The sequence below is a fragment of the Protomyctophum parallelum genome (genome assembly GCF_964188405.1).
Source record: "Protomyctophum parallelum genome assembly, chromosome: 21".
Lineage (NCBI taxonomy): Eukaryota > Metazoa > Chordata > Actinopteri > Myctophiformes > Myctophidae > Protomyctophum > Protomyctophum parallelum.
Window position 1 is genome coordinate 27776360 of NC_139713.1, and position 14287 is coordinate 27790646.

The window sequence follows — 14287 nt, forward strand, 5'->3', positions numbered from 1 at the left end:
AGGGACTAAAACACTAAAATGCTAAAATGTCCATCACCAGGTAATTGAGTTTTTTCCCCCCGATCCTTTGTTCCTCCTGTTGAAGTGTGGGCCAATGGACCATTCTAGACACAGTGTAGATACTCCTTGAACCTGGGCCAATTCTACGCTTAAATCAGTAGTTGTCAAACTCTTTCGTGCCAAGGACCTCCAAATTGATATATTTGTTAAAAAAAGAAGAAAGAAAATGGCAGATGTACTGTACAAGCTCACTGTAAGCTTGTATATCTGCTATTTTGGAATAGCCAACACAACAATCTAAAATGACACCGCAATGCTTTCCCGGTGTCTTGACCCTATTAATCTGTTGTGCTGTACGTTAAATAAACAAATGCTTGCCTATTTGTTTCGGAATACTGTTCACCTGTTTTTGCTAAAATATGCCAGTTTTTTGCCGAATATTAACCGATAGCTTTTGCGAAATGTTGACCTATTTTTGCCAAATGTTCACGTATTATAACCTCTCTGGCTAACGGTTAAGGCCGGCTGTGAACGATCTCAGGGCAGTAACAAAACAAGACTTACAGTGTAATGACTTCCCATTTAATCCATACATTTACCACGTGAATAAACTCCTTCTTGCAGTCTTCTCCTTGGCTTAAACACTGAAAAACCTTAAAATGGTCCCTCCCTGTGACAAATCTACTGGGGCAGGCTTGGATGAGCCTGGGTTTCAGCAACATTGAATCTGGTTGCTGTCAGGTGGAAACCTTGTATGTCCAAAACGGTTACTTTTCAGAAGTTTTTATTTAAAAAATTGCAGCCGATCTACAATCTTGTAGATAAGCTATTTGTGCTACGTTTGTGTGACACTAGTATAATGAAGTAGGGCATTAATTTATGAAAACGTATGGAGATGTCTCTGCCCGACGGCAACGATTGTCTCTGTTGGGTCCTGGACAAAGGAACATTTTAGAGCTCCTTGGAATGAATTATCCTCCTCGATCCAAATGTGTCCTTTCCTCTAGCTAATAGAGAGATATTATCTCCTCTTCTCTCCCTTGGTGAGAAAGGTGGACACAAACTATTGGTCCTTTTTAAGGAAACGTGTTCCTTCCTGTTAATTGGTTCTCAAACTTCTCACTGGCTGAGACTGAGGAGGTGAAAACTGTGCAAAGTGTGCAACTGAAGCCAATAGCTGATAGAATACATAACCTTGGTAGCAGTTTCTTCAACCTTTCCGTCGTGAGGTTTTATTTTTGCTTTAATTCAGACAAATTAATGAAATTATTTTTAACATTTGACTTCTAAAACAGTTACACTAGCTGTTCAACCAGCCACTCTGACATGTGAACAAGGACAAGTATAGTGTATTTACATGTATATATTCTTTGTGTCTTAATTTCTTTAATGGCTTGAGGGTTTGCGTGTACTGTACTTTTGTTGCATAAAATAGTCAATGTAGAAAACACCATGAAGCTCACAGCTGTACAGCCACTTGTTTTATTGCACACACTGTCACGCTGTACTCGTCTAAGTGTGTGTGTGTGTGTGTGTGTGTGTGTGTGTGTGTGTGTGTGTGTGTGTGTGTTTGCACCTGTTACCACAGGCATGAATGACTGAACGTGTAATTTGGGTGTCCAGCATTCTGGGTCCTAATTTGGCTCTATTTACTCTCACTTGAGACTTCCTCTCCTCTCCTCTCCTCTCCTCTCCTCTCCTCTCCTCTCCTCTCCTCTCCTCTCCTCTCCTCTCCTCTCCTCTCCTCTCCTCTCCTCTCCTCTCCTCTCCTCTCCTCTCCTCTCCTCTCCTGCTTAAATATTTCATGTTCTCCCCCCCAGACCTCCCAGACCAGGCACACCAGAGACCCCTCGCAGGATGTCGTCCTCCCCGGCCCAGCCCAACCCGGCCGCACAGGCTCAGATCAAACAAGGTAACTACAAAAGGAGGCGCGCCGCTCGGTTCAACGCCCCGGGGGCCTCCAGCAGGGAGGAGGGAGGGGACCAGGCGAGGAGGAGGAGAGGGGGCGGCGGGAGGGGAGGGGAGGGGATGGGGGGCGATGGGGACAAGAGGAGGCTAAAGCCCCATTTGTATTCTGTCGGTGGCGCGCGTGGAAATGTCCAGGTCAGTGTTTATTTCGTCGACTAAAACTATGGTGAAAAATGTTTGAGACTACCTTTTTTCATTGACGAAAACTAAATAAAAGCTAAATGAAAAACGAAGCTATGATGGCTAAAACTATGACTAAATATACTGACAATTTCGTCAACAAATAAAAGGTTGACTAAAATGTTAGGGAGGGACTAGTGTAGAAGAGTTCTAGTACAACTAACTGACTAGAGCTAATGGGGGGCGCTCGCTGGCCAAGTGGTCCAGGCGCAAGCCACATATAGGCTTTTGGCCTTCAAGTCCCGTTCATGACGACCTTTGCTGCATGTCTCTCCCCTTCTATCTCCCTCTTTCCTGTCAGTCTTCACTTGATGCTATCAATAAAGGCAGAAAAGCCCCCAAAAAATCTAAAGAAAAGAGGAAAAAAAACAACTAATGGGTTCGTGTGGGTGTCACAGACCTAAATTAGCCATTGCAACGGCATCATGGCCCCTAAAAATGCATTTTAGTCAACTAAATGAACTGTAGAATTTGTCAACTAAAATCGTATGATATTTAGTCAACTATAAACTAGACTAAGAGTAAAACATTTCAAAATTGTATTCAAAAGACTAACTCAATTGCTGTCAAAATCAGCACTGCCCCAAGCTCATCACGACACGCCGTGAGCTTGGAGATCAGTTATTTTCGCCGGGCCGCACGGCGGAGCATACATTAAGCGTAAGGGAAAGAGAGGGGGCGAATTGCATGGATAAGCGCTTGCTGTTAGCCCACAGGTCAGAGGAAGGACCCTGGGACAGAGATCCAACAGAAGGATGCGTCTTTTTATTTTATTTCTTTATTTTAGGTTTTTGCATGGGTCATTTAAAGGGTGATATGTTCTTTTCCTTTTTGGTCATGTGATGCTGTTGCCAGCACAGTACTGTGCATCTTTCTTTTATGAATGTATTTGTTATTGCTTATTAATATAATGAATTGTGACCTCTGGAAAGCTGATTGAGAGAGAGAGAGAGAATCATTTATAAAGTTAATACATCAACTTTCATGAGGCCGTATTGCTTTGGTTTCCTTTCATTTCCTGAAAAATGTATATTTTTCATTTCCTGAAAAATGAACATTTTGTAGTTAAGTGGTTTCTTCCCGACAGCAGAGATACACTTTGTCCACCACTGGATGGAAAGCAGCTCCGTGAACAGTCCTATTCCGTCTCCTCTTTTGTCCGTGAATGAACTGTCTCTTATTCTCTGATAATACGGACCTCTCCTTCTCTGACCAGATAACATGAAGGTTTTGACCAACACAATCACCATACAGCTGAATGTTTCAGGAGATACTCTCTCTCACACACACACACACACTCACACACACACACACACACACACACAAATCACACATCACACAAACGCATATGGACACTTGCGCGCACACACACACACGCACACACACACACACACACACACACACCTGCTTATGTACAGACCCACACAAAGTCCCCATCACACGCACACACTCACTCGATCACACATTCACGCAGTTTTCATTAACTCTCACAAATGCACATGCGTAAACACGTGTGTGTGTGTGTGTGTGTGTGTGTGTGTGTGTGGGAGGGGGGCTATTGTGCCTCCATAATGTAGGCGGAGTGTGACAGGCGTGTGTTTGCTGGTGTCCTCATTCATGCCACACGCCTATTCACCACCTTTTCAGAGGGAAATGCTCTGCACTGACCTCTGAAACGCCTCGCTTAACCCCCCCTGAACACCCCCAAATCCCCCTCCTCTTGGAGCCCCCCTCACTGAACCCCCCCCCCCCCCGTCACAAGCCAGACCTAGACCCCCCCTCCCTGTACCACTTCTATTAACCCATTAAGACCTGAGGACCCGATTCTTCTACAATTGTCTTCTAAATCCTTGCTATATCAGCGGTGCTCAAAGTTTTTCACGTCAAGGACCCCCAACATTATGCACCGTATATATACTGTATACATATGCAAAGATTTGCACAAATTGTCACCAGTTGTAACTCAAGTCCCGTTCTCTAGTTGATTTAAGTCAGTGGTTCTAAAACCTTTTCATGTCGAGGACCCCCAAATGCTGCGGACCCTCAACTAAAAAGTGAAGATTTGTGTTAAAATAAATTGCCTCCCGGTTTATCACAACCTGATGGATAAAGTAGCTCAACTTTCTCCTCATGAGTATTATATTTATTCATAAGTTTGTTTTCACATTCCTCTCTTACTCTCTCTCTCTCTCTCTCTCATATTCAGATTTTATATCGATTCCTCTTTATCGTCTCTTTCGGGTGGAAACCTTGTGTGTCCAAAACCGTTACTTTTCAGGATTCAAATAAAAAAAACGAACAAAAAAAAGCAGATAGAAGATCAACAACTATGAGCAAGTAGGGTGATCAGTGATCACTTACGAAAAAAACACAAAGTTAGAATATGGAGGTTTCTGCCCAACAGTGACAATATCTTCATACTTCTGCATCTCTTTCTCTGTCTCTTCATACGTTTCTATTGCTTCCTCTCCTTATATTTCTTTCCTCTCTCTCTCCTCCTTTGACTCCATGTTTGCCAGCCGTCTCATCATTGTTTGTTTCCCTCTGACTGTTATTACTAATATAACTCAAATATTGGCTCTCATCGTGGTTTTGGTGGTTCAGTTCATGAATGTATATGAATAGAAATTGTGCAAAAATATCAAGATATAATATATGTGAGATCTTCATGATCTCATGTATATACAGTATTTGTGTGTATAAGTTCATTGTACTTTTGTATATAACATATAACAATATGTTTGTATTATGTAAATGTGACATACTAAGATAATACTGCATATGTTGTGTAATTTAATTTGTCATATTTTCAAGTGTCACAGTACACTGTGAATCTCTGTGAAAATAATTATCTAAATGCTTTTTAAATGTTTTCAGGGTCTCACTACTGTAGGTTGTTAAATTAAATGTCATGTTCCATTGAACAGGATGCGCTCTCTCTCTCTCTCTCTCTCTCTCTCTCTCTCTCTCTCTCTCTCTCTCTCTCTCTCTCTCTCTCTCTCTCTCGTTAATCCATCTCTCCTCAAAGTACTTGCTGGGGAAATAACAAGTTTGCCTTTCTGCCCGCCTGTCCTTACTTTTAATGTCATTCTCTTTCTTTCTTTCTTTCTGTCTTCTTTATCGATGGAATTTATTATTTATTATTAACTTCATGTTTCATTTTCTACTTTAATTTCTCCATTCTTCACATTATGTCTTTGCGCTCCTGCTTTCCGTCGTGCGTTCCCTGTTTGCGACTGCTCTCGTTAATTTATGAATTAATTTATTGTGTATTTCACCCCCCCCTCTCTCTTCCATCATATTCTTTTAACTCCTTCCTCCCCTCTGTTGACTGTTGTTTCTCTTTCTCTCCTCTCTTCCACTCTTTTTTTTTGCAAGCTGCTGCATCTGCCTCAGCCACCACTTCTTCTTCTTCTACTACTGCCCAGGGGGGATCAGGGCCCCCTGGGGGGCTCTCTCAGGGGGTCCCTGTGTCCCCTGGCCTGGGCCAAGCTTCATATAGTTTCCCCTCAGTCAACGAAGGTACTGATTGGCTGCCTGGCTGGCTGCCGCTGCTTTAGGGATCATACGACTCTCAACCAATCACATACACGTGTCAACCAATCACATACACGTGTCTGTCTGTCTGTCTGTCTGTCTCTGTTTGGGTCTTACACTCTTCTCTCTCTCTCTCTCTCTCGTTCTGTATCTTTCTTTATTCTTAATTGTGCGACGGTATCACTAAATTCAGCCGATCTACAAGCCCAACAACTCTTCGCATTGTGAGCTTGCAGAAAGTGGCATCGCTGTACGATGGAATATTAAATATTTTCTTCTCTTCTAAAACTTCCACCTTGCTCTTTCTCTGTCTCTTTCTCTGTGGCTGGGAGACTCTCCACGATCACACAGGATGACACTGCGTAACTGACGGAGGCAGCCCAAGGCCTCAGAGGCAGTGTTAATTTCGGGGACTAAAACTATTGTTTGTTGACTGTAACCTGTGACTATAGAACCATGACTAAGTACTGACAATTTCAACATCAACATCATTAAGAAATAAAAACTAGACTAAAATGTTATGGGCGGACTCTGTACAGGACAATGCAGTGTTCACATAATATGTGAAATGAATGCACCCGCACACTATATAAAGTCATAGCCCAAGACATTGCTGAGCTGGGCAGACTGGCAGCATGAGTTACATTGATACTGCAAGTGAACTATTGCAGCAAATTACTTGTACAGCAGCCTAAGAATATGTGTACAGTAGGTACAATATGTAAACACGACAACATATGCCTAGACATCTGCTCTGGTCTAATGGCTAGAGTGCTCTCCAAGTGAATAAAGTGTAGTACCGACTAGTCTACCAAGCTAAAATGGTCTTAAATCAGGTACATGACATTTGCATCATGTAGCTGACCAAGACTCTGTCAGATGTCTGTCTGTCTGTCTGTCTGTCTGTTCGCTAACTAGTCTGTCTGCCTTAGTTCTAGGGCTGGGTTCAACTCCTTTTGAGTTGTCTTAACCACATACTCTAAATGCTGACAATCAATCAAGACAATCATTACAATTGTTAGGATTCTATTTCATTGCATTCTGTTGTGTTGTGTTGCGTTATGTTATATTTTGTTGTGCTCTGCATAATGCTCTTAACCACTTTAACCCTGGTGTCCTAATTTTGGGCATGTCGTTGTAGGTGAAAATAAGAAAAATAACGTTTAAGACATTTTGAAAGAGAATTGACCCCCAGCCCCGGGGTCCTGGTTTTTGTTTAGTTTTCGTTCACAGTTTTGACTTCTGTGCTGTCCAGTATAGTTCTGTATGTATGTCTCTCTGTCTGTCTTTGTGCCTGTTTGTCTATCCTGGTTTGTCTTTACCAACTCTGGTTTGCATGCTTGCTCTTTTCACTGGATGTTAAATAAATACATAAATAAATAAAAAAGTAACTGGATTGAGCCTTGCTGAGGGTAAAATATATATTTTAAATTTACCTAATCACTCGTTTTCGACATAAAAGCACCATTTAACACATTGTGTATTTGTGTAGAAGCAGCATTTCTGTTTGACACCCCATTCCCTCTTGGCAAAATGATTTATCTTTCTGTCTTTTTTAAACACCAACTTGGACATTCTTCCTTTGGTAAATTCTTCTTTTGCTTTTTGTATTTGCTGTTTGTTTTTCTTTTTTTCTCTTTTCTCCATCAGAGAACAACTATCCTCATTTTCCTCTTTTTTGTGGTTGTAGGAAAATAAAGTGCCTTTTACAACCAGCAATTCCTTTAAAAAACTATATATTTGTTATTGAAATTTATTTAAAAAATAATACATTATACACATAATTAACTGAATAAAATGTCAACAATATGTTTCTTTACATGCAAGAAAAACAAAGCAAGCATGCTCACAGAGCTTAATTCCATGGTAGGCGTTCTGGCTTTGTTGTTCTAGAACCCTACCAGGTTTAACCCTTCACAATGTCCTCAAGACGTGTTGTTCTAGAACCCTACCAGCTAGGTTCTAGACTGCTCCTTCACAATGTCCTCAAGACGTGTTCTAAAACCCTACCAGCTAGGTTCTAGACTGCTCCTTCACAATGTCCTCAAGACGTGTTGTTCTAGAACCCTACCAGCTAGGTTCTAGACTGCTCCTTCACAATGTCCTCAAGACGTGTTGTTCTAGAACCCTACCAGCTAGGTTCTAGACTGCTCCTTCACAATGTCCTCTAGATGTGTTGTTCTAGAACCCTACCAGCTAGGTTCTAGACTGCTCCTTCACAATGTCCTCTAGACGTGTTGTTCTAGAACCCTACCAGCTAGGTTCTAGACTGCTCCTTCACAATGTCCTCAAGACGTGTTGTTCTAGAACCCTACCAGCTAGGTTCTAGACTGCTTCTTCACAATGTCCTCTAGACGTGTTGTTCTAGAACACTACCAGCTAGGTTCTAGACTGCTTCTTCACAATGTCCTCAAGACGTGTTGTTCTAGAACACTACCAGCTAGGTTCTAGACTGCTTCTTCACAATGTCCTCTAGATGTGAAAATGTCATCTGTGAAAAGAAAAAAGAAACAACCATGCCTTTAAAACACGTCTTGTTCTCAACATGTTGTCAGTGTCCGTACAGAATGCCTTAAAGCCTGAGTTTATGTTCTGCCATGTCACATTCTGAGCTTGTAGATGGGCTGTTTTTGGTTTGGGGTGCCATCACACGACCAAGTATAAATTGGTCTTAAAGGAGTAGCCTACATTGGTCTTAAAGGAGCATTTATTGTACCCTGAAAATTTAGCCTACTAAGGGTAGCCTCCAAAGAGACACTGACCACATGTTTAAAAGAATCTTCTCTATGGTGTGTGTTTGTAAATAAACAGTAAAGACCCTGCCCCCCCATCCCCCTGTACATTAATGACAGAGGTAAGTTTACATTAGTCACGACTAGCAAAGAATTTTTAATAGAATTTCTTTGTTGCTCATGTAGTCATTAAGCACATCCGTTGGTCTTATGTCAATTCATTATGCCATTGCATAAAGGTTTCGCTTGCCTAAGATATCTCTTGTCGGCAAGCGATGCCATCTTGTGGTGGTGTGTGAATTGAACTTTGCAGTATCAATGATGGCTAATCAAGCTCATATATTGTGCTGATATATGTGAATATACAACATTTTGTTCATGTTGAGTATCACTGTATAGTGTATACATTGACCCATTTTCTACTATCAAAATGTTTTTTTTTTTTTGTGGGGGGAAATATATATTTACACAGTATACGGTATACTTAAATATATATGTATGTCTGATATTTGTAAACATCTGTGGCTCACAGAAATCCAACTGGGTCTGGAAGTTGAAGTGGCACCTTGATATGTTGAGTTTCTAGTATTTCCACAGTACAGGATGTTTCTGTATGGTCATGTCTGTTCTGTTTACCTGTTGTTATTCCAGTTGTTTAGATGGTATGTAGGTTGTTTTTCGTAGTTTGCGTCCTCCGTTCAAACATTGCAGCATGCCACAACAAGCTAAACATCTAGCGTGCTGGTAACAACACCATTATGTTTCCAGTGGCTAATGCCGTGTTCATGAAAAAAAAAAGACATTCTTGTTGACAAAAATGAAAGACTAAAACTCACAATGTCAAGGTATTGCTTTTTTCTGTTCGCTAGCCTATTATGTACCGTTTCCATTAGGCCATTTCCAAATTCTGGCAATAGTCATTTTGCACAGAAAGTGAAATGCCTTCGCCCGGAGGCTGGCGCGTTTGATACGTATCCTTCCATCCCTCAGTATGTGTTGTCATTAATGTATTTTTTAATACTTTATTGAAATAGGTGTATACATGTGTTTGTGCGCGCGCGTGTGTTTGTGCGTGTGTGTGTGTGTGTGTGTGTGTGGGGGGGGGGGGGGGGGGGTGCTAATGCTATATGGAAACCCCTATATCTCTACAAAAACTGTTCTATTTTTAAGAACACCAGTCCGATGTAATGTAAATTCCATTCATCCAAACGTACAGTATACAAACTCAAAACCTGATCTTTGAAAGACCAAAAATAACAACATGAAAAGTTAATTTCATTTAATTTGTTTGGTATTTTGGACACATGTATTGTACGTATATTTCTGTCCAGCACCTGTAGAATGTCTTGAATGTGTGTGCTTCCTTTTGGATCCTATCTCATTTTGGACACACAAAGAGGGGTGGGTGAAAAGTATATTGTGGTGTTTTCATATGGCGGTTGCATTGTTTTGGTGTGTGTGAGGAAGAGACGGATAAAGGTTGTGTTCTTTGCTCTGCCTTGCTTCTTATCCTGACTGTTTTTTGTTGGCGTGTGTCTCGGTTTTAATGTGTGTGTGTAGGTTGGAGTCAGCTGGCTGCCATGCACTGTGTGATGCTGCCAGACCTTCTGGGTCTGGACAAGTTCAGACCTCCCCTGTTGGAGATGTTAGCCAGGAGATGGCAAGACCGCTGTCTGGAGGTAACTCTCACGCACAGTAAAAGCTATGTGCCAAGTCCTGTTTATTCGTGTAGGTGTCCTATATTTATTAGCTTGGCTGCTGTTTTCCTCTTCCTGGTTTTAGGTGCGAGAGGCAGCCCAAGCCCTCTTATTGGCTGAGCTGAGGAGGATTGGCCAATCGGGGCGTAAGGATACCATTGACCTGTGGGCTCCATACCTGCCTCAGTATGTGGACACTGTCAGCTCACGTAAGTGCATCCCTCTACTGTATTTGTGTGTGGCGTGCACATATTAACATAGTTAATATCACATCGTATGTCATACATGTGTTCTAAATGTGTTCATTTAAGAGTGTAAAAACTAACCCTAATATATCCTTTAATATTTATAGCATTTCTATGTAGCCTTGTAAACCTCTTTGTCCCAAACAGTGGGTCGGGACCCATTTGTGGGTAAAAGTCCATTTTCTTTTCATACATAAAAAAATCATTTCATACATTTTAAAACAAACAAACAAATCTATTAATAAAAAAATACCATGAATAAAAAAAAGCAATAATTAAGAAGTAATGAAAATAGCCAAACCAGTGCTGTAGTGTAAGGTGTTAATTTACAACAACGAAAAAAATTAAAACTACAAAGTTAGAATATGGAGATATGAGGTTTTTGCCCGACAGCAACGATATAATACTCTGTTGCATGGCGTTACGAGGTGTCACGCTGCGGCACATTCTGACCTTGTGCATCGCTTATTTTCTGATTATGGGATATAGTTAAAATGGCATTGATTCCCCAAAACATCCTAAAATATTGGTGTCTCTATAGCAAGTATAGTATAATAGGAATGTGGGCGTGATTGCGTTCACGTGTACGCTCACGTGCGCGGCTCCAGGAGGAAGGACTCTTCTCCCTGTCAGTGGTTCAGAACGAGCCTAACAGGCTTCCTCTGGGGAGACGTTGTCATGGCAACGGGCACCACTGGTCAGTGTTGTGTTACCACGGCACGGCAGCACCGTGAGTGTGCGTGTTAGCTGGCCACTGCAAGGGTGTGTGTGTGTGTGTGTGTGTGTGTGTGTGTGTGTGTGTGTGTGTATGTGTGTGTTGGGGGACCGCACGGGAGGAGAGGATGGAGGGATGAGCAGAGAAAGTTGGAGGAGAGGAGGAGGACCGGGAAAAGAGAGATACATTGCGGATCGCCTGTAGATCGCCCATTTTGTGAAAAATGAATTTATGTATAGAAATGATCATTAACGGTATTTGGATCATTGGTCATTGTCAGTCATTTCTTCCCCCCTGCAGTTTTTCTTTACAAAGCCTAAAAGGCAATCAGAAATGTAATTTTGGAAGCACAATTACATAATTATTTGCAGTTATTTTGTAGGACTATTAATTATCAACAAAAATGTCCTGATGGTGACAGCCCTCGACGGGGATACATTGAGGAGAGACGGAGAGGAGAGGAGAGGAGAGGAGAGGAGAGGAGAGGAGAGGAGAGGAGAGGAGAGGAGAGGAGAGGAGAGGAGAGGAGAGGAGAGGAGAGGAGAGGAGAGGAGAGGAGAGAGATGGGGATGAAGGACAAGTAGAGCAGGAGAGGAATGATTGGAGATCGAGAAGTGTAGCAGAGAGGTCACAGGGGTCATATAAGCTGATCTGCTCTTTGTGTGTGTGTGTGTGTGTGTGTGTGTGTGTGTGTGTGTGTGTGTGTGTGTGTGTGTGTGTGTGTGTGTACTCAAATATGGATGCATGCATTGCATTCACACACAATTATAGACGATTTTGTGACTTGTAGGCAAGAACACACTTCAATCATCATAACTAGCGCACATTATGTACACATGCACGCACGCACGCACACACACACACTAAGACGTGTACACAGAGATTCTCTCCTCTCTATCTCCCATTCTTGGGTTTCTCAGAGATCTCCCTCTGCTGTTTTAAAGGAGGTTAACAACAGTTAACCATAACTTATTCGCCGCCTAGAACGTCTCTTGATGTCTTCTGCCCTTTGGCACTTGTTGCCGCGATCGTCTTTTGATGTATTTTTATGCGGTGCTGCACGCATCTCTATCACTCCGGTTGCCGTGTGACAGAAGTAAAAAGTCAGCTGGCTTATGAGGCCTATGGGAACAGATTGTTTTAGAATGCATTGTCTCCACCAGGCCGAAGGCATGGGGAGAGAGTATGTTTTGCACTCCGTCCGTGAGTGTGTCCGTCTGTCAGTCTGTGTATAGCTAATCTCTGGCACCGTTAACCCGGTCGATGCCAAATTTTGCACACACTCCCTATATGCCAACAATGAACCCACATTTTCCAGAACGGCCTGTTATAGCGCCACCATGAGGCCGACTTTTGTAAAACACATTTCTGGATATTACTCCTCCAGATTCTGTCCAACAATCCCGCAAATCGTTACACAGTATCTCTATAGTCATGTGTTCAAGATGGATCTGTCCGATATTTCATATTCCATCCTAATTGGCTAACATTGGCTTTCACATTTTTGAACAAAAAGTCTCAAATCATGAACGCAGCTTGCAATTTACGTGAAATCTTTCACGGACTTTCCTACTAGGCTGAGGAATATATCCCACCCTTTTCACATTGGCCTGTTATAGCGCCACCAACAGGTGGATTTTTGAAAAACACATTTTTGGAACAAAATGCCTCAAATCATCTAATTGCCATCCAAGGCGTAAGAAGAAATGGCGCCCTCTTCACATTGGCCTATTATAGCTCCACCAGGAGGCCACAACCTGACCTGCCCTGGTGGAGACCTGTGCCCCGAGGGGCACTTTATCTAGTTTAACTCAGATTATTTTTACAGGCTTCGTCTTTGATCAAAACAAGCTTGATTTGCGGCTCATAACTAAAGCGTTTATGATCGCCGAAATTGTATGTTTTGGGTGAATTAAATAACATTCGAGGGACACGTTACATAGACAATTTTACACTTCCTGTCTTCCGTTTCCGAGTGAACGGCTTCCAAAATAAAATGTTTCTCCGTTGACATGAATTGTGTTAGTTCTCGAATATAAATTCAGCCACTAGATGGCAGCGATGGTGGCGGGTGAGTTAATGGTTCTTAATATTGTCCTTGTCTGTTAATCTCTTCATTTTAGATGCATTAAAAAAAGAAATGGGAACCATTACCATTTCTTCACACCGGTAATTACAGCTGGACGAGGTGTGAATAGGAAACAACCATGTTCTATGCTGTTTTTTTGTTCTGTCAACTCTTTGACAGTGAACATTTGACACCGTGCAGGAGAGATTTTCTAAAAGGAGGAGGAAAAAAACCCTCCGGGAGCCTTAGGGGATGGAGACAGAGGCTGTGCCCCAGGCGAAGGCATGCTTGGCTGGGCAGAGAGAAAGGCATGTCATGGGGAGGTCTGGATGTTGGATGTGGTGGTCTTATCCTGGTTCACAGCCTCCATACACTCACTCACTTCATTAACACAGTCTCTCACACACACTTATACACTCACCTGATTAAACAAGTCTCCAAAGGCCTTTGTTCTCACATGGGCACGCGTGTGCACGCGCGCGCGCACACACACACACACACACACACACACACAGTGAGAGTGCACATGGTTCATCAGCTATAATCCCCATGAAGTTCAGTTTAGTTCACAATAAACCCCTAACTCTAAATGTTAAGTGTGTGTGTGTGTGTGTGTGTGTGTGTGTGTGTGTGTGTGTGTGTGTGTGTGTGTGTGTGTGTGTGTGTGTGTGTGTGTGTGTGTGTGTGTGTGTGTGTGTGTGTGTGTGTGTGTGTGTGTGTGTGTGTGTGTGTGTGTGTGTGTGTGTGTGTGTGTGTGTGTGTGTGTGTGTGTGTGTGTGTGCGTGCGTGCGTGCGTGCGTGCGAGATCCACTACAGCAGCTGTTGCCCCTTTGATCCCAGCCAGTGAACAGAAGTTGGCATTTCCTCTCTCTCCTCTATTTTTCATGTTCTGCCTCGATCGCCCCATCCTGTCCTCCTTTGTCTTCATAGTGGTGTTGAAGTTGGCTCCTCTGTTCTCTTTTCTCCTCGTCTTCATCCTCAACTCCTCTTCCTCTCACACTCCCCCTTCTTTATCTCTCTTCTCTTCTCTTCTCTTCTCTTCTCTTCTCTTCTCTTCTCTTCTCTTCTCTTCTCTTCTCTTCTCCAGTTTATCTCCTCCAGACCTCCGTCTTTGCCCTTTAGTATTTATTGTTTTTATTGTACAG

At 42.4% G+C, this 14287-nt stretch overlaps 1 protein-coding gene across 1 annotated transcript in view; it reads left to right on the plus strand.

Moving 5' to 3' along the window:
- wdr7 (WD repeat domain 7) overlaps positions 1–14287 on the plus strand; it is a 132135-nt gene that overhangs the window by 46151 nt on the left and 71697 nt on the right. Inside the window, exons 19-21 of the mRNA XM_083793512.1 lie at positions 1821–1912; positions 9978–10096; positions 10200–10323. Of these exons, the coding sequence (XP_083649638.1) occupies positions 1821–1912; positions 9978–10096; positions 10200–10323 (335 nt within the window). The remainder of the gene's footprint in view (positions 1–1820; positions 1913–9977; positions 10097–10199; positions 10324–14287) is intronic.